This window comes from Centrocercus urophasianus, unplaced genomic scaffold (genome assembly GCF_019232065.1).
Source record: "Centrocercus urophasianus isolate 14NV4802_14NV808 unplaced genomic scaffold, USGS_Curo_1.0 seq_13, whole genome shotgun sequence".
NCBI classification, from domain to species: domain Eukaryota; kingdom Metazoa; phylum Chordata; class Aves; order Galliformes; family Phasianidae; genus Centrocercus; species Centrocercus urophasianus.
This window is the reverse complement of record NW_024884475.1, coordinates 24,050,606-24,078,593: the sequence shown is the minus strand read 5'-3', so window position 1 is coordinate 24,078,593 and position 27,988 is coordinate 24,050,606. Positions and strand designations below refer to the sequence as shown.

General features: G+C 39.1%; 1 protein-coding gene across 2 annotated transcripts; it reads right to left on the bottom strand.

The window, feature by feature from the left end:
- Positions 1-1,957: 1,957 nt before the first annotated feature.
- On the bottom strand, positions 1,958-25,287 carry CWH43 (cell wall biogenesis 43 C-terminal homolog). Of its 2 annotated transcripts, XM_042812860.1 has the most exons (16): positions 25,213-25,287; positions 24,287-24,478; positions 20,677-20,797; positions 20,370-20,524; positions 18,945-19,146; positions 17,578-17,666; positions 15,817-16,071; positions 12,094-12,219; positions 10,792-10,871; positions 10,028-10,133; positions 8,862-8,997; positions 7,350-7,499; positions 5,709-5,853; positions 5,061-5,122; positions 3,849-4,004; positions 1,958-2,356 (listed from the first exon to the last, which is right to left on the bottom strand). In XM_042812860.1, the coding sequence occupies exons 1-16, from the start codon at positions 25,253-25,255 to the stop codon at positions 2,266-2,268; spliced, it is 2,109 nt and encodes a 702-aa protein (XP_042668794.1). In that variant the 5' UTR covers positions 25,256-25,287; the 3' UTR covers positions 1,958-2,265. The 2 variants fall into 2 exon arrangements, with proteins under 2 accessions (XP_042668794.1, XP_042668795.1); XM_042812861.1 differs by lacking the exons at positions 20,677-20,797; positions 25,213-25,287 and having other exon boundaries at positions 24,287-24,369.
- Between the last annotated feature and the right edge of the window lie 2,701 nt (positions 25,288-27,988).

Here is a 27,988-nt window from a genome sequence, read left to right as displayed (position 1 = left end):
GAATTTTCTCTCTCACACATTAGAGACCTTCTTTCTTATTCTGAGATACAGACTGTTAGGCTTCTGACAAAACGCCTCTTCCTGTATATCCCTAGAAACTTTAACCTACACAGAACATCAGGGAGGATGGAATTAGAAGTACTACCAAACACACTGTTTGGAAATCATAGAATGGCCTGGGTTGAAAAGGACCACAATGATAATCTAGTTTCAGCCCCCCTGCTACGTGCAGGGTCACCAACCACCAGACCAGGCTGCCCAGAGGCAGGTCCAGTCTGGCCTTGAATGCCTCCAGGGATGGGGCATCCACAGCCTCCTTGGACAACCTGCTCCCAGAGCTTTTGCTGACAGGAAAAAAAAAATAAAATCAAGTATTTAGAAAATAAAACATGATTTTATACGCTATCTCTGAAGATACAGTTGAAGACACCCACATACATTTTATTTCGTAACATACTACCTTATGAAAGCTGAGCTGAAAAGAGTATGATTAGAAAACAGCACGATCAGTCACATGCCCCTGCAGCAGGACCTGTTCTAGCACATTTCTTTCATAGTTTGAAGCATTGATTGCAACTAAGAAACGTGTTCCACATTTTTCTAAACTAATCAGATGAAGGGGATTAGAACAACACAAAGTTTCAAGGACAAATCAAGTATAGCTTTAGCTTCCCAATTCTAAATGCAGGGTAGAAGCACTACAGCTCATGGTCACTGTTTGTCATTCTGAGATAATAATCCAGCTGTTGATATATAACTGATACACATCACATTTGCATACAGCATGATATTTAGACATTGTGATGTACGAAAGTACCAGCATTACATTGCATAAACTGCTCAAAGGAACAGAGTATTTAAACCTGAGGTTTTATGCATGAAGATCTCTAATAGAGAAAATGTTTCTAAATCCTGAGAAAAGCCATTCAAGTATGTACACAGACTTTGACTATCACACACAGAGATGACATATCATCTGATCTGCTATGACAAATCATGCTTTGGAGTCTGGCTTTATGAAAAATGCCCTGATTCTGTTTTTAATAGTTAAAAAAAAAAAGGAGTTTCAAGCTTTTATGAGTACAATTTCCTTCATCTCACATGAATAAACTGTTCATATTACAAGGTATCTGTAGAGTCAGACTGTGGAAAATAACAAGTAATGTGGCAAGCTAATGTTATGTTTTGTACAGGCTGTGGAAAGGCAAACCTGTGTCTGGACATGAGTCAGAGCTAGCATCAGAGCACGCTGCAGAGAAGCGAGCATACTCTGTACTACTGTGCAATGTTGGTGCCAGTGTCTGATGAAGGCTGTGAGAAGAGACAGGCTGCTGACATTTGCAGATGAAAACAACTGTAAGCACAGGGAAAAGCAATTGCAACGCACTTTTCTCCCTTCACAGAAACTGCATTATGGTAAGCGTGATTTAAAAATCAAGAAAAACTTCCATGCTGTGTTCACATAAATGTCATGGAACAATAGCTATTCAGAGGTACCTCGTGCACTTTGTAAAAACACTGCAGCATCTAATATCTTGTGAAAGTCTGTAAGAATAACAGTTTTCATCAATACTGTATCAGTCATCTGGAAATTGTCTTAAAACTGCATTTTTTTTTTTTTTAAAGAATATAATGTGGAATGAAAGAAGATAGAAGTGAAAAACGTGCACACATTCAAACACAGATTTTGCATGTCTCCTAATTAAAAATAGTCTCATTTCTGTTTTGGAAAAAAAAAAAAAAAAAAAAAGAAAAGGCAGCCAAGTTCGTTATTGTAATAGCAACAGAGTGCAGCATGTATCAATAGATTTTCTCCACTCCCACATTATTTTGCTTTGTCACCAAAAAAGTGTGGAAGTTTGCTGCAACTCCTTGCTTATGACTGTTCCAGGGAGCTATCAAGAGAGGAAAGGGGTCATATCTTAACTCTGAAGAAAAGGATAGATCCATTAAACACTGAAACAGTACAACATATGATATGTTTAATAAAATTGAGTAAATTATTGCCAAAGCAAGTTCCCATTTTTGCTTTCATGCATACAAAACAGATACCTGGCTCAAGAGGATTCCAGTTTATCAAAATATATGTAATTTCCCTCTCACAGCAATGATAAATCAAAGAGTCACCAACTATTACACAGACATTCACAGTGCTATACAGCATGGGACTCCTCATCCTTAAGCAGTGTATTCTTTGTGGCTGCCAGTTCAGTAGCAAACAACAAAACTTTCTTGTTGGTCCCCATGATACATTATTTTCTCACTCTAATTCGTTTGTTTAAAATATTTAGGGGTGCTCATATGAAAGTGATGAATACTCTCATCATAATTATGTCCGTCTTTATAAGATCCAAACCTGAGAAAAATATTCCATAAGGCAAAAACATTACAATAAAATTTAATTCATGCAATTAAATCATACACTTCTATAGTACAGTCAATATTTCTTCTTAATGTTCTAGACAGTTGATTTCAGAAACAGGCCTCTATCCAGGTTACACATAAATCACAACCTAAGTCAGCTACCTACTTAGAGGTCTGTGAGGACGGAGACATTTAATTATACTGATTGGATTAATGCCATGGGCACTCTATAAATGGAACACCAACTGACCATGGTGAGAGATACTTTTATCCAGGAAAATCCTATGCTCTTTCCCACTGACTTCAGTTGGGATATTATTTCACTCTCCACTGTATGCAAATACTGAGCTCTACTGTTAATAGCGCAGATCTCTCAAAAATTATGTCATCACCTTTTCACATTCTGTTTAAGCCTCAAGATTTTGATTATTGCCTACGAGGCAGACAGATTTGAAAAAAGAAAAATATAATGCTAAATAAAAGAAATAGTTGCAATACACTTCAAAAGAAGTGCAATTAATGGGAAAAAGTTAAACCAATTCCTAAATGCTATCTTTTTTTTTTTGTTGTTGTTGTTGTTTTTTTCCCTGCTTATAGGCAGACGTAAAGGAACTAGACAAAAAAAAGTCTCAACTGAAATCAATATGAAAAGTCTGAAATCGTAGTTCTAACCTTGAGCAAGTTTCATCTAGGCAAATCTCTGCTTAGACAGGAAGCCAGTGATTGAGATATAAACAAAAAAAGTACACCTACTTTAACTGTAGGTGTATATAAAACACATCTCCACATGTATTCTGTACTGTGTAAATTACAAATAAGTTAACTTAGTAAGCTTGGCATTCCTGGAAATTGTTCCTCTGTGGCAAGACATTTCTCAAACCTCATGATTCTCCACTGATACTCAATCTAAAATAAACACCCTTCTCCGTATTTCTCTTGGTCATGCAATGCCAAAAGAAAAAAAAAAAAAACACAGCAATCAAGAAATAATTTCTCACGTTAAAGTCTTGTCCTTTTTACCTCCTGACACATGTAACAAACTGCATCAGATATCCTCCTTGACATTTGCTCAAGTTACATAATGTATTTTAAAATACTTATACAAAGAGCATTTAACACAGATGCTGTATTTTGTGTTCTATGTAACTGTGTGTTAAGATCCTGATACTCAGAGAGCTGAGAAACATAAGAGATTTGCCATCTATAAAATGAATTACCACATCACTTGGCAAACATCCTTATCAAATAATCTCAGAAGTTAATCATCTGGGTGAAATAACCATTACCTTCAATTTATGGTGCAACACGGCAGGCTGATTTTCCCAAGGCACATGCCAAGTCAGTGAAAAAAAGTGGAATCAGAATTCAGAATTTATTGCCTCTTTACCTTCTGCTTGATTTGGTACTGACCACCTTAAGAACAAGCTTTTCCATAGACATAGTGTATATCATCTCCTTAATTTTTTATAAGATATGATACTGACCTGGGATTGAAATGGATGTCTTCAGGAACTTGGCTGGGATCAATGACAACTCTGTCATTGTCAACATAGTTATCTAAGTCATCTGGGATTCTAAATTTCGCCATTTGGACTTCTGAGTCACTTAAACCAGCATGAGATATGCGGGCATAGCCCAACCTATCAGATACAAGAAGAGTTAGCTTGAAGAAATAACTCAAGGCAGCTTCATCACACTCTTAATTTATGTTCCTTTTTTTTTTTTTTTTTCTCCTCCCAGGAGATATTATTTAACCTACCAATACAGTTTTTCATTTCTGACTGTCACCTTAAAAATCTTGAAGTGCACTGTGAATATGAGCATCATTATTCGATGTCACAAGCAGAAAAAACGAGACATGAACCTATGCTTGACAACAAAAATAAATTAAGTTTCTAGATCTGGGATTTAAGTTTAAAGTTACAGTTTTAGTATATGCATACTGGTATAAGCTCACCAATGTCACTGAAGAGATTCTGAAATTCAAGAAAGGAACTCAGGTATCAGTGGCATAAATAACTAGAAAAATGAGATTGCAAATGGTGGGGTATTTTTACTCAGTACAGTTACTTATAACAGGTATCTAGTTTACTGGGTATGCTTTTATTACCACTGCAGAATTTGCAGTTATTTTGGAATAAGCTGAATTTCATTCTGGTACAAACATCAGCAAAAGACAGATTAATGAGCAATTTGGTATTACAAAATATGGAGTGTGTACATCCCAGGCGGAGGAAAATACTTCAGTATGGGCTTTACACTGTTAAAGTTTCCACTAAATCCAGCATAAAGCTTGGCTGGATTAGATCAGCATTTTATTTGAACATACCCTACAATCATAGCTCATAATTTATATCTTCTGTGTCACATACAAATTAGGGCTTAGCCTTCACATTTTAGAATGAAGCTGCAAAGCCAGAGCTTCGATCCTGGAGAAAAGTGCTCTTATATTAACAAACCAGATTAGATCTGATGGCTTTTGACATAGAAGGATGAAACTCCTAACACTGCCTTTGCTAATTATATTTAGAAATACACCAATTCTTCTCAAATTTGATGTTTGACATTACTTCATTGCATACTTAACTGCTCATACACATCTGTTAAGGAATGTAAGAATCTCATACAATTAGCTACAGAAAAGCGTAAAATCTTTTGTCACAAGTTGAATTTAATATACCTCTTCTTTAACATACCTTATTATTCCACGATACATAATATAGCTACACCACCTGTCACGATCTGTACTGTCAATATCCTATGGGCAAGAGAAAAAGAAAAAAAAAAATCAAACAAGGCAAACCTTCCTTATGACTAGGCTTCAAATCAGTAACAGAACCAATGCAACCAGTGTATAAACCTGCTGCAGAGAAATGTTTTGCCTAAGACATGACTGCAAGGCAGAAAGGGGAAAACACAGTGTCTTTTTGACAAAGTGCAAAACTTAAATTTAAAACAAAATAATCATATAATTTAACATTAGAAGGGGCCTGTGGAGCTCACTCACTTTCAACCCGATGCACAAAGTACTTATAAGTGTGTTGCTCAGTGATTCCACAGCCACGTTTTTAATATCTATGGGGATCACTCTGGGACTCTCAGACTTCAAAACCCTCATTGCAATTTGTTCTTCTGCTAACTATCTGGCATTTCCCTTGTGGCAACTGATGTACTCTGATTGCCTCATCCACTCCATCTACTCTACACATTTCATTAGGTAGCTAAAGACTCTGAAAATGTACATCTCTCTTTGTATGTCTAAGTTACCCATTTACAATCCTGAATTTAATGTTTCAAATACTTATTATCTCTAACTGTTAAAGGAAGCACTGTTTTTACATTACCTGGACATTTCCATTTTCTATTAATTCAGTATAATCTCTGGATCCAGGAGCTGAAGTGATATATCCTAGAAATACAACTTGCTTAGAGCTTGTCTTCAACAACTTTGAAACAGCTATAGCCTGAAGTTTTCTGTCCAAGTCCTCTCTGAAAGAAGTAGAAATTAATTTAATATACGCTTATTTTAGCTTAGATTCCTTCTGCTATATGACAGTAAAACAGAAATGAGGCTGACGCCTTTTTATTTATTCCTCAGCAAAATGGGCACTGTGTTGAATAAAAGCCACATGGTAGCGGTAGACGTAATCAGGGTTCTCTGCCCAATTATTATATGAACAACAAATTTCTAAACCAGAAGTTTTGGTTTTAATACCTATCTCATTACTAGGCGATGTGAGAGTAATTGCCTCTGGTTATCTGAGGCTTTGTCTCTGCCCGCACTTGAAATTTAATTGCGCTACCACAGACTGTCTGGTGTATAATAGGGACTTGACATGCCAACAAAACCTTTTATATTCTTATGATGGACAAATCATAGCAAAAAGTAGTCTTAAAGTCTGGGTCACATGGTTTATGAAATGTGATTTAAGACCTATGTCATCCCATCAGCATTTACAACACTTGCCAAGTATTCTCCACCTTTTTAACAGATTTACGCAATAGTTCCAACATGACCAGAAGTAATAGTGTAAGTACAGCCTGGTAAAATACTGCCTTGGAAAGCTGCCCTTGTCCTTGTAATAACACCCAAGGCACTTCTCTTTCACTGATTCTTCAAATTAATCACTTTAAACACTTGGTAAATTGGGCTACAGACCACTGATTTCAGAATTTGTAATCCCAAAATAAGATAGGAATTGAAACGCTGCTGTGCTTTCTGAATAGTAGTAATTCTGACTGGAGCAAATGCATTAGGGACAAGGAGCAGACAGAGAGAAGGTGAAGACTATTTAAATAGCAGCCTGACCTAGATATATGAAAAGTTGCCAGCTCACTCAACAGCTCCTTCTAGAAATACACTTCTCAAGAAGTTGGGTTCTTTTAAAGAACACCATTATAGAAACAGTCTTTAAAAATCCCTAGTTGTCCAGTCTCTTAGTTTGTGCCATCCTAATCAGCATTAATAGATGAAAAAAGCAGCTGTGCCTGCCATTATGAAATTCACTAATCTCAAAACACAATCTAATTTGTACTTGTTTCCCATGTGTCTCCCCCTATTTTCCTCTTCATCTTTATCTCAGGTCTCTGTGGGGAAGAGCTATTTTCTTCTACTTTCACAGTTTTTCAGAGAGGCAATCATCTGTGTGAGACACAGAAGGGAATTTCTTTCCGGGAGCAGTTTCTGACATACATGCTTAGTAAAAGGGAAATCTGTAAACACACTTGCAGCACAGCTTCTACAATGGGGAAAGGGAAGAAGCTCAATACAGGACAACGGGAGCTCCTACTGCTTTCTGAGCAGCTTCTTTGTGTCATATAGTCTGTAGCCAATTCATAAATTTATGTTTTCAAAAATTAAAACAAATATTAAGGAAATAACAGAAACAATCTTAGATATTGCCACAAATAGAAAATGCAACTGCGTAGAGCATCACAAAAATATCCCTCATTAATATTCACCACATTCAAATAAGAATACATACTCTTCGTTTCCAAAGTGTGCAACAACAAAATCAACCAGTCTCCCCGTGAAGTTGACAGTCATGGAGATGGCAGGTGCAATCTCTCCCTCTGGAGAAGGGAGAAGGTGATGGGTAGATTTTACAATCGGATATCTTGACAGTGCCATAATCCTATATGAAAAGATGGAAAGAGTTAAGCTTTCTAGTTTCCTTGCATCGCTAATCTGAACAAAGCAGATAAATGTGACCAGAAGTCTAATGGTCCCTAAACTCAAGTATCAGATCAGAATTTATACCATTTCTAGTGGATATTTCTGAACTTCCATGTCTGTAAAACACGACTTAAGCACGAGTCTAAAAATGCTTACTAAATTCATTCACAATCCAAAATTGGTAACAAAGGTATATGAGTAGTTTATAAATAATGCAGAAAGAAGAAGAAAAAGATATATATAAGCTCAGACATCTTTATAGATGAGCTGCAAATGGAGCAGAAAGGAATGTTGCTTTGGTATCTCAGAGGAACACATATTCAAGCCCAGACTGTCAACAACCCAAGGACACACATCCATCTACAAAAGAATGGTGGTCTTCTGATAGGTGTATCTATAACATAGATGAATTCTTACTTCGAAGCCCTTCAAAATTCACATTCCCAGGCAAAACAAAATAGTTTTATACTACCAGTAATTTAAAAGCATTTTATTTAAAGCAGAAGCAGGTGGAAATACATCTTTAAAGCAGGAGATTTCTCATTCTTTCAGCCTCTGATTAGAATCAACCTTAAAGCCATTCTGCATTAGGTTTTTCAAAATAGGTAATGAAGAAAATTTCAGAGTTACCTGTCTGTCCCATTTTGCATCATTTAAAGGTACAGGCTTTGAGAGAAAAAAAGTTTCTGAATTCCCTGCACATACAAGGAAATTTAAATAACCGTTGCAACAACACTAGAAGTTCCACCTGCCATACAGATCCATAAATCATTGAAACAGAAAAGCACACATCATAAGACACTATTTTTCAGACTGCAGAGATGTTCAAAGACATCCAACTGGTAACTGTTCAAGCATTAACATAAAAATAGACACAAAAAGTTCTGAGCAAATACACACGTGCTCATTTCCCAACTATGCAACCCAACCTGAATTTAATAAACTCAGTGTTTCTAATTACAGTTACATTTTCCAATTACTATCACATTTTTAAGTCTGAAATCTAAAGTTGTAAATGAGAAAGGCCGATTTGATTATTTGAAGTGTCATACTGCCAAATCTGTACATAAAGGCGCAGGATGCCATTCTCTGCATCATCAATACTGAAGTAGCTTGCAAGTACAGCATCAAGAATGGGTTGCTGTTAATAAAGAGACAACTTCATCTGCATTGCATTGTACTGCTAGTGAATCAGCACATGCTCTTGAAGTCAAGCTCCAGCAAGCAACTGTTTTCATAATTATTCCAATTATTCTTTGTCTGTGTTTCGGTGGAGTATTTCCACTTATTTACTTTCCCCATGCACGTAAAGATGACTCACCCCCAAGTGTGATCCCTTGTACTTGGACCAAAATCTGTGTAAAATCCTAGTCTTTCTCCTAGCCACATTGTTGGGTCATTGTTCCCAATGAATGGTTTAGAGGCATCACTTTCCAGAACAGTGATAAAATCTGCACCTAAAATGGGAAAGAAAACTAGTAACTATGGTTTGTAAACATCATTTATATGATTACAGAACATAGTTATTTTACTTCTGATTACACATGGATGGACACAAGTTCTTCAGGAGTCAATCAGGGCCAGTCCTATACTGGTAACAAACTGATGCCCAAACTTTTGGTCACCACAGGCTACAAAGCCTCTATTAGAGACATACTCATGCCTGGATGCCATAGCTCCTCCCTGCCACATGGGCAGACACACATTAGACTGTGCTGTACACCTGGCCTGCGCATACATAATGTGATGCATTTCAAAAGCATAAGGCATTCATTGTGTACACAGATAAATAACACAGCACCAAACCTACTGCTTTCAACTTAATTAATGCGTGCTTGCTACACAGTACATCTGCACTTACCTCATCTACCAAATCCAATTCCTCTCCAAAGGGTCTTACGCAAGAGGAAGCAGGCTGCTGCTGTCCAAATAATTCATTAGCCTACAGCAATTTCCATCTGCCAACAAGCATAGTGATAGAAGGGTTCCCAGTCCCATTTCCCACAGAAACCTCCCCTTTCCAGGGCACCACAGGCCTACTATATTAGCATGTTGAGGAGTAATTTTGTCACATAACAAGTCCTCCTGCAGTTTTGGCGACAACAAACAAGAAGAGCTACCTGGTTCCTAAGGGAAGTAGCCGCTAGGAAAGGCCCACCCATGCTCAAAGGAAGGTTATTTATTATTTCATTTATGCAAAGGCTTTTTCTATAGATAAGTGACTTTTCAGCAATACAAGAGAAAAAAAATGATATTGATGATCACAAACATTATTTCCTCCAAACAAAAACCCCTTTAATATCTAAGGAAAAATAACCATCTCTGCAAATGGATTTTTAACTGAAGTGATTGTACTGGAACAGCTCACAAATTCCAGAAAAGACAATAGATCTTATGTTAAAGCAAGAAAAGACTTAGCAGACATTCCTGCTTCTCTCTCTCCATATGAAGCCTCTCAAATATAAATGAAGTGGGGAAAAAAGTTACCTGTCTGATTAAGTAAAGTAGCAGATCCCTCCAAATTGGACCACCCTTCATTGTCATATGCAAACCTAAAAGGCCAGATCATAGCAGAGAAATCTCTTTTTGGAACCTCAAAAGCAAGATAGAAAAAGAGTCATATTCTACATACTATACCTTTGCATTCAACATCAGATACACAGTGCTGTAAGAGACACCCAGTGGAGATAATTTAACCAGTATGTTTTCCTAATAAAGCTATCAGAATCACAAAGCCCTTAGGTATTTTTAGAAGAATCAGCAGTATTATCTGGAGGCAAAAAGTCACTGTAGTTCAAATGAATTTGCAACAATTATAGTAAATACATGAATATGAAAAAGACAAAGAATATTTTTTATCTTTCTAAGAGTAACTAGCTATTTTCTGTACTACACGTCTCAACAAGTTCTAAAAAGAAAGCCAACTGTATATGCACACACATACTTTCTACTCAGTTCTCATACTTTCTGCATCTTTTCCTGCTTTTGCCATCAGTGTTCTCCCTAGGACAAAATTCACTGACCAGAGAAACATGTCAAGAGCAAGTTTCAGATGGCTATGTCAGGATCAAAGAAAAAAGAAAGCAAGTTTAAGTCATAATTGCAACCATTTGCATCAGAAGTTTAAATTTAGAGGAGTAATCAAGTCACAGATTTATATATGTACTGATATAAAGACTTAAGTCTGAGTTATCAGCTACACATTTCACTGTATGTTTGAAAATGACCACTTTCATACACACACTACTCACCCCTTGGCCCAACTTCTTCTCATAAGTCCTATAACGTAGACCCAATCCTAGCAAACCAACACCAACAAACAGCCACAATACTTGAAACAGAAACACAGAAAAGCTGTTTTTAAAGCAGGAAATAATGCTACTGCAGTTAAACAGAATTGGGTATACTGTCAATCTAAGGTCTGCTACACATACAGTGGGGAATTGACGTATTTATATTGCCACATTTGCCAGAAATAACACAATTTCAAAGCCGTGTGTTTAATATCTGTATGCATACAGATACACCCATTCTCCAAAAGAAAACAGGCTGAGCAGACACATACACCAACACTCCTTGTAATATTCATGTAAAAAAATATACTTACTGAAGAAGAATACATTACAGCACATAAGTAAACATCATGTAAACTTCCTCTCCATGCTCCAGATACACATTTGTAGCATGCAATCTTTATTTTGTATTAACATAATGTGTGGAAGAAAACTTAGTTTACTTCTCAAGTCTCCAGATGAGAAAAAGATGTGATCCCTGCTTGACTTTCAGAGTAGTCCTTGTTTAAGTGCACAAATTGACAGGCGCTTGAAAAAGTACTGCAACTTCACAGAATGCAATTTCAGAGCTCACATAGCCCCCCACATATCCACAATGAACGCTTACAAGTTGTCAGGGTTTGGCACGTTGTAATTTGATTATCAAATCCCTCTGTGATTATTTTATTTATACACTGGCATCCACAATCTACAATGACTTTGGTAATCAATTGCAAGTCCTTCCTCATCGTACTCAGACTTGTATAATCTCTCATCTGATCCTGTAAGCATCTTTGCATCTTATGAAGTTGCTTAACGTTTGCTAACATTAGGAATACATTCTTTCTTGTGACATCATCTTCCACAATAAAATTTCTATAAATCTTCCTAAATTTTTTCCAGAAAGCTTGCATGAAAATAATTACATGCAATTAAATACATAGAGGCCTCCTTCTCACGTACCAAAATGAAACCACAAATGATACCAAATCCTTGTTTACATTTTCTTTTGTCCCCATTTGGTCATCATTTAATATATTCTAAGAGGTAGCATAGCCTCTCTCACCACCATGATCATAGAGAATCGGCTTCTAGGTTAGTGCATACCTTAATCAAAACAGGAACTAGGACAATACTGGCAATACCAACTACAGGCCTGGCTCTAGAACCAGCACCAAAAAACACTTCTGAAACATCTGAGCAAAACACTGCACTACGTTATGCTTTGTCCTCAGAAAGCATCTTAGAGTCATAGAAGAGATGAAGTAAAATTATACTTACGTAGTTTAATGTATTTTGTACTCATCTTAAAAAATGACTTTTGGTTGCTTTTCACTTCAAAGATGGAGTTCAGATCTTTCTTGGATCCTGTTAGAAAGTCTAGCCCAATGCATAACATAATAAACCCTGTAAAAACAGTTTATTAGCTTTTTTGTAGAGCTCTAACTTATTAAAGATTGCTCATAAATGCATCATTAGTAAACTTCCAGCTACTGTGCAACATTCAAGCTTACAAATCCAACAGCAAAGACAATTCAGTCAGAGCACAAACAGATAAATGCCATAGCAAATGCAGTGATGCAGGCAACATGAGATTAATTAAAGGAGACTATCCTACTTATCATTGTGAGAGTAGTCACCTTAACTCTGCCTGCAAGGTCTTGTAGGCATACTGCAAAGCAGTAATAGTTTTAATTTACATTGATGACACAGACATTGCTCCCTTTAAAATCAGTTTGTGACATTAAGCACGACACTGATAAGTATTTCAAAATAATTATTTCCAAACAGTAGTACTGCAGTGAGAATTCAAAGCCAAAAGATTATTTGAACCCTGAATACACTTTCCACAGAAAAATAATGACAAAAAGATTGTGAAGCTCAAAACTATAATATTTGTTGGGTATTTTTTCAAATAAGTTGCACCTGAGCTTTAATACATGCGAATCAGAGGGGTGAACAAACAAATGGGACCTGAGAGACAGACAGCATGCTGCAAACCTATTAAGCCTGCTGATAGCTTTAAGTCTGTTCTAAGTTAACAAAAATACCTAGCCAAAGCCCCTTTCATATCATGAACTCTGTCTTCACTACAGTGAGCTCCAAAACACAGACCATTCTGGGGTTTTTCAGGAGGAGAGCAAGGGGGGCTGCTGACACTGATGCAGCTCAGAACTGTTCTTGTTCTTCCCTTGCAACCCACCAAGAACACAACATCACCAGGTAACATTATGGTCCCCAGCATTAGACTGCACTGGGTGCAAACTACAAGCTTCAGAGCCTGTCTCATTATTCACTATGGAAACATAGATATTTTAACTCAGCTGGTACTGGTGGGTACCACTGTGGAACATTCTATCAGTCAATGAAATACTTGTTCAAAGCCACATTTCCTCTTCCTCTGTTCATGAATCAGCAGGGATGAACAAAAAACAATGAAAAAAACAGGGATGAACAAAATCAAAGGATTTTAATCCTTTGATCTGGAGCAAAGCAATTTCAGACCTCTCCACTTCTGTGTATCCTAACACCTACTTCCATAGCTCCCCAAGCACACTCAAGCCAAGATTGACCTTTGTAGCACTGCAGTACCGTTGTAGGGTCAAAAAGGCTTGTACAGGGTGGATTCTGTATGCTAAATACTTCCAGGCTCCCACTGACAGCTCAGTGCTCTCACATCAGCTCAGTGCTATCAAAGCTTACCAGAATTAACCTGAACAAGAACAATTAAGTTACATTACATATTACAGATTCTTAACATACAAGCTTGATGAAAAATTACACTGATTTTAGATGTCTGTTAAACTGCAAATGAAGTGCTTCGTCACCAAGATACAATTAACATGTTTCTGTATAGGAACTCCAAGAGCAATTACTCAACAATAGTCCATAAACAGTGTAAGCAGACTGCAGCAGGATGAGAAGTAACTGCTGCAATATGTTTTCGTTTGGATAGGTAGTGCAGATTAAAATAACAAGCTCTTATCTCATCCCTTAGGAGCTTTAGTGTCCCATTATCTGCAAAGAAAATGTGGGAGCATAATGAACAGGGTAAGAGTTCTGCTGGTGGAAGCACGTCTTCAATATCTTTGTGTCGTAGTTAATTAACTGCAGAATTCATGTTTTATTTCACAGTTATAGCTAAAGATAAAATAACTGTTACTCATAATTTTCTTATAGGTCCTACATGCTACATTAGGTGTAAAAGTTGGCAAACAAAGAAGATGGGTGTAGTGTAATGCACAAGTGGGTACACAAAACCCTTCTTAAAGGGAGCATACTTCAAAGCCATTAAAACTGATGGGCAACCAGAGATTTGACCCCCTAGCATTATGTTACACCACAGTGAAGTAGCACAGAAGTTTTGAATATAATGATCTTACTTTCATTGTCACTTCCCCCAGTGCTGTTCCCTACCCAAAACACGGCAAGAGAAAGGCAGGATATTGGACAGGAGGAGAAAGCAAGAAATAGCACTTGCACCTGAAAGAAACCAGAATTAAAAATAGTTTGCCAGAAAGCCAGGCTGTAAAGGAAGCACAGCAATACATAGCCTCATAATATAACTTGTACGTCTTTGATAAGCAATGGAATGGCATCAGAAAGCCAAGAATTGCATTTTCACATTGAATAAGCTCATGTAGTGCTATCACCTGACACTGGTTAAGTTCACAACTTTGTTTTTGCCAGAGAGAAAGTTATGATCAGCTCTGTGTTTCTATTCAGTGATCCTGCCAGGTGAATCAATCACAAGAGTATTTCAAAGGAAGTGATAGAGAGGGATTTTATATAATAGCTTTTCTTTTCTCAAAGCATTATCCAAAAAAAAGCATTTAATACTTCCCCACCATGTGCTTTCTTCCAATAACTCCAAAAAATAAAACTAAATGTACTGAGGTAACAATTTCTGGAGGTCCACTGGTTTGCTTACAGAACAAAGCAAACTACAGTAAATGTAATGGAACCCTCCTCAAAATATAACAAAGCAAAATCCTGAGTGATTGCTGAAATATGTAAAGCTCTGTACACAAACTAAGAAACTAGACTGGAGGAAAGTGGCTGAAAGGCATTTCTGAAATTTGAAACCACTGAAGCAACAAGTCAAGCATGGCATTCATTAATCCTTTTGAAGGACAACATAGGATAATGTGTCACATTTTCATATGCACCACACAATTAGCCCAAGTTAATGTTTAGCACTCCTTAAGTGTTATTAGTGAAATATACTATTGAAACACATTAATACCTACTAAGAAAATTATTCCAGAGACAAAACTAGAACGGGCTGGTTTCATTTCCACCTCCTCACCTATCAATGGATCATTTTGCTAAACCCTTTATATTTGCTCACCTCAATTCTTCCTCATAGGCAAATATCTGACAATTTCTTTTCTTCTCCCATCCCTCTTCTGTACACATATTTCTGACACTGCAGGCTTATCAACATTCCTCCAAACATGCTGGTATGTCCACAAAACGTAAGGTACAATTATGTGGAAATGAAGCTCAGGTCTCAAGTGCAGACTAGCTAGATGAGCAGGATGCTGCACTTTGGTCCTCGGAGCAGAACTAAATAATGTGTTGAATTACATTACAGTCCCAGAAAGACTTAATAGCCTTCCTATACCAAGTTCCCAGCAAGCATATTATTACCTGAGATACCAAAACACTATCAAAGATAGCTGGCACACAGATGCACTCATACCCTGGATCGCAGTGCAACCATATTTTTGGGATGCCTGATTAACAGCTTTATTTCTCATGTACTTATTTATCCACCTTTTCATTTTCTCTCAACGACATTCCATTTTCTGCCCACATTTTAAACTATGTCTGACAGTAAAGGTACAAGTAGATTTTTTCCATATTCCACTAACTTTCTCACAGGAACTCTTACCACAGAGCATTTGGAAAAAAAAGAAACCCTATATGTTATATATACTTTGAAAATCTGATTGAGGCTGAAACAAGCATATTAATATTTGTTCACAGTCATACATGTACCTAAAAGAAGATGGGAGCTTTCTCTAACGTAAACTCCTCCAGGTACAAATTTGTAAGCTGTACACCACACACAGAAGAATAATTCAAGAACATAGGTGAACATGGCTGTACTCATGGCTTTTCCAGGATGCAGACAGCCAACAAAGTGCCCAGCCAGCTGAGGCCACACACACATAGTAAAGACAGCAAGAATGTTGCCTGCCACAGCAGCACTCCAGGTGTGTAAGTAAAGGAGACCAGCTGAAGATGCTATGCCTGTGAAGAGACAGAAAAAAACAAGTCAGTCACAGTCAGCTGTTATCTGCCCTCTTCTTTAGAACATTCTCACCAGGAAGAAAGAAAAAAAGTCCTGGGAAATGTAACTGTGCTTTGCAGTCATGGTACCACTAAAAGGATGGTTACTGTCTAGTTTTCTCAACATCTCATTCTCTTACAGGTTGCTTATTGACTTGAAGGAGTGCAGCAAAAACACTGCAGAGAGACAATCTAAAGAGCCAAATCCAAACTGCCTTTCTTACGCAAAGCTTTTCCAGCACAACAGTTACTATGCAGTTTATGCATAATAACAGATTATGCAGTTTAAGATGCTTATAGCTCTGCTTGTTATATAATGCTTATCAACTTTGATGTGCTTACATCAAAAAAAAAATCAAATCTCATACATTACAGTCTGAACACACATTTCTTAAAACTAACACCTGCACCAAGAGGTTAATTATTAGGGCAAATGACAGTTTGAGCATTGCCAACTCTTGTGCTTTTACTGAGACTGTCCTGGTATTTGTTATTATATTTTGGCTTCTGAAGAGAAGTAGTTCTAGGAAGAAACTCAGTTCACATAAAATTTCCTGTCTTCACAATTGTGAAGAGTAACTTGAAAGCATTGGCTCTTCAATGCTTCAAAAGAGAAGGTAAGAAAAAAGCAAAACAGTGTGCATGTCCTTTGGTTTCCATATTTGGAGGTCCCAATTATTAAACATTTGTGGAAAGTGCTGCTTTCCTGATAAAAATGATCCACAAGCAACTAGCAAAGACCAAAAAGAAGCAGTTTTTGTTTTTGATTTTTTAAACAGCATTTATGCCAGTCAATTTCTCTTAGATGTGTCTACAGCCTAAACCAAGCTGCACCCATCCATGCTGAGAAAGTATGGAAAAAACACCTCCTATGAGAAAATTACAGAACAATATTTGTCTCCTCTATGGCTTGCTCCATGGCTTTTATGGCACATCTATAATTTCTCTCTGAAAATGGATGTGCAGATCCAGCACTCAGACCCCTTTTCCCACCAGACTCACTGTACAGAGTGATTCACAAACAGATTGCCTCAGCAGAACTGCTTTTGCTTTCTTATTATTTTATTGCCAAGAAATCTTGGCAACTAAGGAAGCAAACCATAACCTTGCCTCTAGGTGAACTTCTCATCACGTTACAAGTTACTGTGCCTCCTGCAGAATCCAAGGGCTTGTGTCACCTCAGCCTCATAACCCTAGCTGTAGCCTTGCACAATACAGATGATGAGAACAGAAATGCTGCTCACAGGAACAGAACTTCAACAAGGGATTCTTAAGAGAACAATGCTGCTCTGCAATTACTTGGAGATTTGGCCAGTAACCCTTAGTCAACTGGTTAGATATGCACATGCTGCAGCCAGTGATAAAGTAGCTCTGATTAACAATTCACTTTTCTCATATGGGATGTGGGATCCAAAGGCATAACTAAAGGTAATAAAAACAAAAATTCTGCTCCAGACTTGCTCCTACCTATAAGAAACCAGGCAAAACTGGCAACAGAGGACCAACTCCAAAACGAAAGCATCAGTCCATGAGCCAGACCCAACAGAACTGTACCACTAATAAGAAAAAAGAAAAATGGAAAAAGAAATTATACATTACTTTAACTTTATTTTATAAACATCTGGCATTCAGAAATAAACTTTTAGACATAGAAGTAAGGGTGGTTGGTAGTATTTTATAATCCTTTTATTTTAAAGAGTGTTTGACTTCAGTATAAAGTATCTTTGTTTCACCCCCTGCTACACTCTCTCCTTTACCTGATGTAAAAAACAACCAACATCCAGCTGCAAATAACAGCTGTTCAACACAGTGTATAAAATGAGCTGCATTCAGCAGCACAAGCCTGCCACTGAAGCCATCCTAAAAAGAAGTATTCTGGTCACTTCAGAGAGGCTCCCCAGGGCAGTGGGCACAGCACCAAGCCTGAAGGAGTTCAAGCAGCATTTGAGCAACACTTTCAGACATAGGGCCTGAATTTTAGGTGGTCCCCATTTGGAGCCAGGCTCAGTGATCCTTGCAGGTTCCTTCCCACTCAGGATATTGCATGATTCAATGAAATTAAATAGGGACTGAGTAGCATCTAAAATTGCTAACAATCTTGAGTAACTCTAAGTGCTAATTCTAAATTATTAACTAACTCACCTACAGCTACACATAAGTGGCTATCAGTAACTAATCCACTCTCTTTCTAGATTTTGGAACTTAGGTGAGCAACTGACAGCATAAGACTAAGTTCTTAACACCTAAAATTTCTACAGAAGCATATCCTGTAACATTGCACATAGATGCTTAATAATAAAAGAGGGAAGAAAAGCAAGCTGTTTCCAAAGTATACAATTTCTTATTACCTTCTTGATGAAATCAACTGCTAGATTCATTTACTGTCTTTTATAGATGCATCTCATTCACAAGCACTTCAACTTCAGTCCTAATTTTAAAGTAATTTTGCAGTCTGGCTGATCAGGTGTTGTTATTACAGACATAAAAATCATTTTTTAACAGAAAAAAAATAGGATTTATTTGTGCAGATGCAATGCTTGGAAATATGAGAAAACAAGTCAGCACTACTTGACCCCTATTCTTAAGCTCTCTGTGAGAAGTATCTTGTACCCAGTTTATTCTACACAAACATTTATACCATCAGCTTCTTTCTAGTAACCAAGCTCCATCCAATAACACACTAAGTAATGTAACATGTCTGTTCCCTTCCTTTTGGCAGAAATAAGTGAAGTTGAACAAACGTTTCAATTTTCACGGTGACACTGGTTTTTGATTATTGTTTTCAATTATTTGAACAAAACAGAATAACAAACCAACCAACCACAGGCACTTACCCATACGGATTAGGATCTGGACCTGTATGTGGATGCCCACTTACTGCCCATCTAGAAATTAGCGAGACCTCCCCAAATATCCAAACGGTGAGGAACATGAGGCTGCCAAAAGCAACTCCTGACAAAAGCCAATTGGACTGTGAGACTGTCTCCTTAACTGTGTTACCAGTAGTGTTTGCTCTTCGCTTCCTCTCGCCTTCAACTAGAATAAGAATAGGAATATAACGGAGCAACGTGTCAAACAGGAACAAAAAGGATTATTAAGAAACAGCCAAGATTACAAAGCTATCAGAAAAAGTTAAACAGCCACAAAAGCTAACTTGTTTGATTGCTCATGAAAACTGATAAGACAAAAATCTCTAGTAAGATTCCTAGGTCTACCAGGAAAAGCCATTGGTCTTAAACGTACAAAAATGGCAACCTGCCCATATGATAATTCTTCATCTTATTGGAATGTAAAATATTGAAGAGGCTTTGAAAATCAGCAGAAAAGTTATTGGAATTTGTTCAGAGGATTCTGTTCTCTGAAACTCTAAACTCTGATAAGAACACAACCTGACACTTCCAAAGAAGCCAGAAAAACTCTTCCTTCTCTTCTCCTTTTTCCTCACTTATTTGAGGAGAAAGGAGTGCCTTTAATTGCATTGACACATTGCTTTGTCACCTAGGAGGAAAGTAGACTCCATTCCTCATTTCCTACAGTAGATTCCCTTTTAAATCATTATGAAAGTCAAGGCTTAGCTTAAGTCAGAAAACACAACACAAACACACAGTGCCAACTTATACCCACGTACACATAGACAAGGTTTTATGTTTCAATTAATTCATTCATGTTATACTGAGAAGGAAGGAACTTCTCAGGATTTAACATGAGCTGCCCTAGCTAACCAAGCCAGCCTCATTGTCTTTGGTGATACTCCCTTCACACTTTTAAAGCATGATTACCATTTGTCAGCACCAACTGCCATGCACTCCACCCAGATGCTGCAACAACTTGTATGAATTTTGACTAACACAATTTGCCCGTTATTCCAACTCTTTTTGTCTGCTTTGCCACATCAGCTGTCCCTTAGCTCTATCTCATTTCCCTTCTCTGTCAAAAAATTTGTACTGATGGAAAGAACTGAAAGAGCAGATTGAGTTAGGAAAATAACAGTAACACCACAGATGTTTTCTGCTGCGGGAAGGATAATCCATTCTGGTTTTAGTGACATATGTTATTTCTTTATTTTACTGCTGCGTTATTGATGCTGCAATTAGTTGGCATGTCTAACTTACTACAGCTTGCAGGGTTTGAAACACAGATTCTGTCTTGTTTTGAGAAAATGAAATACCCCATGGTTTGTGAAGTCTGTAATACTTATACATAGACAGGTATACCTTAGGACAACTTCATAACTGCTTTCTTTGTTATAATGTGTTTACCTGAATAAATTCGCTCCACTGCTGCTACAAAACCAATTGTCAGCATGACAGTATTGGCAGCTCGTGAGCTCCACACTGGGTTCAGTGATGTATACCAGATTCGAAGAACGAGGAGCATCATCTTGCCTAGAATGAAGCCCCATATCCTGATGAACCTGCAAGAATCATTTTTAGATCACTAACACATTTGAAAAGGGAAAAAAAAAAATTAAAAAAAAATCTTGCTTTCTCCCTCAGAAAACAAAACCATAAATATATATTTTAAGATAGACATCTTTCATAATTCCATCAGTATAAAAAAAAATACCTTTGCAAACTGTTTCCTGACCACCATGTTACTGTTTGAACCAGCAATGAGGAAGAAACACCAGCAGCCAAGATGAACAGTCTAATGGAAGCATTTGGAGCCTGGTATGATGCTAAGCTCCCTACAAACAAACACACACGCAGAGGTTGCTTTAGTGGGCAACAGGGAACTGGTAATGAGGATTTCCTGTGCGTTAGCTCAATCTTATCTGTAACTCCAATGGCTATGCCATTCATCTGCAAACACAACACTATGCATTTTTGAATAAGCTAAAACGGTTTGGACAGGGACTGGGGATATATAATATTGCCACAGTTAGCATCTTCAGGAAAAAAAAGGAATAAAACATGAAGACGTTACCCAAGATTGCAGCAATTGCCTTAGTTTACACACTTATGGTTATTGATTCCATAAATAAAATATAAATAAAAGTATCTAAGCATACAGACATTTCAGAACTGTGCACTTGGCTGAATCAAAATCATAAAAGTTGAGGTCCATCCTTTTTTTTTTTTAAAAAAAAAAAAAAAAAAAAAAAAGCAGTCACAATGCATTGCACAAGGATTAGAAGGCAATTGGTGTGAACAAGACCTGCTTTGGCCCAGCATCTTCCTCCAGAGCCACCAACAACAGCCCGCTCCATCTTGTTACTGAAAACTGTAACTCCCCCACTTACCGGAAGAGACACTGCATGTGTCTTCCATTTCTCAAGGCACAGAAATCTCATTTTTATAAGCAGTTTCAAACAGCAGGTTTTCTGTTCAAGTGGGGTCAGTCACATGCTTTCATGTAACTTCAGCCTGCATGGCAAATTGTGACCCAGCACTAGGGACAAACAGGGAGAAGAAACACTGCTTGCTGGCAGCCCTTTGCTAAGTCAGTATGAGTTAAAGTTGAAAAGATATTAAGCAAGGAAGGGTAGAAATGGAATTGCTGATCCTGGCACTGCCCATTTGCCCATTTTGCTTACAGCAAAAGACACAAAGATAGCAAAATGAAATCACGGAGCGTAGTGAATGTTTGTGCACGGACTTTAGCACAGGTTGCACATACAACACACACAGATTTCTCGCTTTCATCGTTTGTGCCAGCCAGGTTAGAGCGAGTGTGGGTTTGCCTGTTTACATTAGACACACCTTTGGCTGCTGAGCAAATACACCCAAAATGTAAATATCTAGCCAAACATGTAAATCTACTGTATGCGTTGTCTGAAGACAAAGCCTCACAAGTGCACTGCCAGAAGGGTTGTTTGCTGGGTGTTTTTTTTTTTTTTTTTTTTTTAAAAAAAAAAAAAAAAACATTAAAGACATGAAAAAAAAAAAAAAAAAAAAAAAAAAAAAAAAGCAAGTGACAATAATGAAGGAGAAGGGAAGGTCTTTTTTTTTTTTTAATAAATAATAAAAAACCCACCAAATTTTAAGAAGTTCTAAATATTCTGAGTTCAGCTAAGCATGAATAGCTTCCCAAATTTATTTATGAATTAAACACTGCGAAATTAAAGGCTGGCTATTTCCAGTGGAATAGGCTGCAGCATGCACAGGGTCTTTCTGAGATGATAAAAAAAGATTCAAAGAGAAAGAAGCAAGAAGTGCCTAGCCATGAAGATGGAAAGAAGGCAAAAAATGAGGGGAGGGACAAGAGAGAAAGAGGCACATTATGGTAGGACTGAAATCATTTAAAATACAAGTGATGAAAACCAAGTAAAAGAATTGATGCAGATATTCCTAAACCCCAGAGCTGCCTGTGCAAGTGTATTTGGTAACTTAAAGGTATTTGAGAACCTTGGGAGGCAAGAGTGAGAATCACCACTTGATGCTAAACTCTTTGCTAGGATCAAAGAAGGCGAGCAATGTCCTTTCACATCTTTCCCAAACGTGGATGTTTGCTGAAGAGCACTGAAAGGTGAATACAGTACATCAGAACTAGCAGAGAACATAGTGTACAGCAGCCAAGGGGATACAAAATTAGGAGTGTTTGGAAGGTGAAACTAGCAGCAGACACAATCACTGATAACCTAGGCAGGAATGAAGGGGAGGCCTCACCTGTGTACAGCAGTGCTCAGGATACCCTGTCTGAGGATGCTTACAGCCTCAGCCTCCTCAAGCTCTGGAGCCCTCCCGTGAGCATCTTCATTAACACATCCTTTCCCACCTTATTACTGAAGGTGCTGGCTTTTCATTCGGTTAACACCTCCATGGTTGTGGTGAGTAAACAGGTATAACCCAAGAGACTTCACAAAGCACAACAAGCCCACCATCGCTCTTTTTATTTAGCAGATAAAGAACTACACAAACTACAGCAGTTTCCACCTCTTCTGGCAAAGTGAGCTAGTAAATGCAACAAGATGATCCAAATGACTAATCTTCAATAAACAGCAAATTGTGTATTACTGTGATATCGGAAGGAACACAGAGTGCAGTCTGAAATGCTTGCTCATTTCTACCCTCTAAAAGCAAATCTCGTAGAAAGCAATGCACTGAGGAGTGCTGCAGAAAGGTGAAGTGCAACACTCCACTCACTGAAAAGCTTATTAAAAAGCATTAGAAATGATGGTACAGAAAGAGCAGAAAAATAGAAGAACTCCACTTCCTTTGAAGTCATGACACCAATAAGCTGGGTTCAGTTCTAAAGGTAAAAAACAAGGAATCAAAAAAAAAAAAAAAAAAAAAAAAAGAAAGCACTGCAAACAGAGTAAATAAGATCTTCCTCTTCTGTTCTCTACCAAGAAAAAGAGGAAAGTGATTCCCTGGTTATCATCCTAAACTGATAAATAAGGAGCTAGGAACTGCAAGCAAGAGACAGGAAGCCACTTATCAGCAGCACTCTCCCCCTGTGCAGGATGGATACCCTCATCTCCTCTGACCTCACACAGGTGCTGCAAACTCATCAGTAACAGCCCTGCCTCCCGGCAAACCTCTAGAAAATCAACAAGTAGTAAGACTTGCACTGGTTTGCTGAAGAATGCAAGGGAATCCAGCACGTCCTGGCTTAGGGCAGAACATGTGGGATGGGTAGTGAGAAATTCTACTCTGAATTTATGGTCAAACCCTTTTCTTGTGCAACCAACAGAACGTGAGTCACTTCTCACCCAGGGTGAGCCTATAACCCAGCAATACAATGCATGCATACAGATACACATAATGAAGAAAAAAAGTCCTGTTTCAGAATTTCAAAAGTAGGTCTAAGAAGAACACTTAATTTGTGGCAGATTAGGTTAATACTACCCCCAAATTTATCTGTTGTTAGACACACAGAAATGCTATAAAAAAAAAAACACTTGCTTTACTGATTTCTGTGCAATACTGAAAACCTTTTTGCTATTGGGCATTCGCACTAATTTAAAAGCTTCTAAAAATAGAGGGTGAAATGAGATTGCATTTAATTATGCAGTACTAACCTAAAAACTACCACAATGGATGCAAAGAATATTCCTTTGAACATACTCAAGAGAAAAATAATGCATGAGTTTGAGAGGAAGAACTTCTTATTCCTACATCATTCCACAATCATTGGAGTCTTGAGGAAATTCACAGTGTTTATTCTTATGCTTTGATAAGAACAGGGGAGGGGGGGTGGAGGAAATCTGTAACTCACAGCAGTGCATGCTTACCAACCACAGTCAACCTCAGAAGAGCAAGGATGTACTTATTGTTAGCCAGCCTCCAACAAGGACCAATTACCAGGAATATTGGAGACAAGAAGGCAACTGCAAAAACTTCTAAACCAGTAAGTGCCAGTGTCTGCAGAGGGAAGTAATAAATCATCGGTGGCAGTGCATGGTACAGAGACCAAGAAATGTAGCCTAAAAGAGAAGAAAAATAAATACATATCACACATAGTATGGTTTTATAGCATACTACGTATGGTACCATTTTATACCTCTATGTGCAGAATAATAAATAATTTTGAAAGTAATTCAGGTAACAGCAGGCTGTAGTTACCTTCAAAGAAAGCACTTCTTTACAGAAGTATTTGCCATTTCAAGTTAAAAGAACACATCTTCCCACGAAACAGGATAAGAAAACAGCTCTTCTCCCGTGTGACGACAGCAGCCGCTGCTTCGGCCCCCGAGAGAGGATCGCCCAGCCCAGGGAAGGGTCAGCTCGCAGAAGGAACAAACACCCCAGTGAGTAACCCGCTACGATCCGGGGCTCCTCAGTGCCGGGCCGGAGACGATGAGCGCTGTGACACACCTCGCTCCGGGCACAGGTTGGGCACTGACCCCCAGCCTGAGGGCTCGTTGGCTCCGTACGCACAGGCTGGCGGCACGGCGCTGCGCTGCGACTTTCCGTACCCTCTCTAAGAGGCGCGCCGAGCCTGAGCCCGAGCCCGCTGCCGGCCACAGGCGCGGAGCTCTGCTGACCGCTCAGCGCTGCCGCTCCGGACCTCGGGGCGAGGGCTCGACGGCCCCGGTGCCGCGATCGCCGCGCCTTCTCTCTTGGGGCACGCGACGGGAGCCGGCTGCTCCCGAGACGGCGCCGTCCCCCCCCATCTCCGAGGAGCCGTTAGCCGCCCCCCGGCCCGGCCGCCACCTACCAAGGAGGCTCTCCGAGAGAACGGCCCTCCACAAGGGATCCATCGCCCCGCCGCGCTGCCCGCAGGCTTCGCCCCTTTCGGCCGAGAGCCGGCAGGACGCCCCGCCTCGCCCGGCACGCGGCCGCCGCCGAACGGGCACCACAGCGCCGCCTGGCGGAGCGCCCGGTGGCGTCCTGCCCTGCCCCGCGGGTCGCACCGCCGTCCTGTGGCAGCTACGCAGGGATCGTCGCCGCGGTTGCGGGTGCCGCTGCCTCGGCAGAAGTTGCCGCTTTCCCTCTAATGCCCTGTAGAGCACGGACCGCTAAGGCAGGACGGCACTGTGCCATCTTAATTTAGCCGTCCATGGTTTACAGCAGGCTAAGGGCTTCTAATAAGCAGTACCGCCTGCAGCAATCGCTAAAATAAATATTTCTTCTGCTGGGATTTCTCGGTTGAGGTTTAAGCCCCGGTGCTTGTTGATTTTTAGAGGAAGCCCTGTTTATAGGAACCCAGCCATGGTCATTGCTGCCAGCTTCAGGCAGAAGAATTGTATAACAAATGCTGAATTTTTTTAGTATATGTATATGCATAAAATTTAAATTTGTAGCTGTGAATTTTTTTGCATTATCTTAAGTTCTATTAATTGTACATTACCCTAGGAAACTGCCAGCTCTATCTTCTCACTTCTACTTACTGCCCCAGCCTACGTTAATTTTATAGCAAGCATTTGCTTTGCCTTTCCCATGAATATCCCAGTTTGCTCCTGTGGACTTTAACAGACTCAACACCAGTATTCTGACAGGAAAAAGAAAAAAAGAAAAAGAAAGAAAATGAACCCCTCTGGGGGAGGAAGACTGAGATTCAAAGTTGGAAGGGACCCTTAAAAGCCATCTAACCCAACTCCCCTGCACCAGGCAGGGACAACTACAGCTCCATCAGATGCTCAGAGCCCCATCCAGCCTGACCTCAAGTGCCTCCAGAGTTAGAGCATCCAACACCTCTGTGGGCAGCCTGTGTCAGTGATCTGCATAGTCTCAACAACCCCCTAATTTTCTCTGCTTCAAGATCCATATCACTAAACACATCCTTTATTTTCCTCATCTGAGTAAACTTCACTTATAGTTGGTGTAGGACTATGCAAGTGGTGACAACATTTCATCTTGCCAAAAAACCTGCCTGGTGTAGGGAACCTGCTTTGGCAGGGGGGTTGGACTCAACGATCTCTGGAGGTCCCTTCCAACCCCTACAATTCTGTGATTCTGTGAAACGGAGCATGGAAGATGAGCTCCTTGGCCAGAGTAAACCAGAACAGCTGCCTCCGTAGCTGCACAGCAGAGGCTGGTGCTCACAGGCCAGGTCCAGACAATACCTGGAGTGATTTTGCAATACTTTCAGTAATTATTGTATCTTACTTAGTGGTTTAGAGGTGGAGTTCCAATAAAATTAGGCATGCCTGGAATCACAAACCTGACATGCTTGTGTGACTTCCATTCAAGTGCCAAATATGTAGCTGATAAATGAAGCAATAGGAATCCAATAATGGCAAACCAGCAAAACCAAGATAGCAAACTACAGTGAGAGCTTTTTCCTCACAGAAAGAGCATCTTCTTTCTATATTAGTGTTCAATATACTCTGAACTTAAGGCAGACATAAAATCCTGAGTTAAGCAGAACTTGCGGCTGGATATCTACTGACAGGGGCAGACCTCCCCGTAGCTAATGACTGTAAAGTCAGTGCCTTATTTGGGTTCAAACTGTAACGTGAGCATATTTTGAATCCCAAAATAAATTCTTCAGAGTTCTGAAGAACTGTTAGCTACTTGAGAGAAGATGTCCTTGCATACTGCCCAGCAGAGCTGTAGAGCTGTGTCTGGCTAAGCATGACAAAGGTGCAGAAGAAAGAAGAGTAGTGAAGAACAGCATAGAAATACTGGTGCAAGATAGGATTCAGTACACACTTCTGGAGAAGCACAGGGGTGGGTGAGCTTACTGTTAAGCACCTGCCACAGCTACAGTGGGGGCACAGACTCATAGGTCAGCTGGAACACATAAGGGCATATTTGTTCTCATAAACATTAAAGAGATTTGGGTTGTCATTTTCCTCGAGGTTACAGTAAGTTGGCTACAACAAGACACCATTCATTTGTTACCTGAGCTGAACCATAACCTCACCTCTTGTAAGTTACTCCCAAAAGCAGTAAGCACCTCCCAAAAGCTGTAGGACATACACTAACCTTGCCCCAGAGGCACTCCACTGATGTACTCACTACAGCATGCCTTGATTTACTTCAGTGTGTGTTAGAAACATCAGTATGACCAAGTCTGACTGCAGTACACAAGCACCTAGAACTGTTGAAGTCTGCTCATGTTGGGGGGGCTTACAGTAGAAAGTTTAGACAGTAGAAAGTATGCACATAGCTGTTCAGCTTTAGAGAAGACAGAACTGTGGTCATTGTGCTGCTTTCTTCACACTGAGAAGTGAAATCCTAAATCTCAAATACCTGCTAATTATCTGCCACTCTTCCCTATTAAACAACAGGTCAAGCCAAGAGTAAAATAGAAATTAGTCTATTCAAGAGTCAGATAATAAGCCAGGACATAAAAATCCCTATAACACCTTTTTTTTTTTTGTGCATAGTGAGGACAGAGTTTAATGCTTTACTCAGAAATGTTGACTGTTTCCTGCTGTGACTTTCGATGTCTTTTCATTCACCCTTAACTTCTATTCCAATTAGCATGAGAACAGTGCCCTGTGGTGTAATTCTGATGTGGTTTTCCATGCTCTGAATGTTTTTAT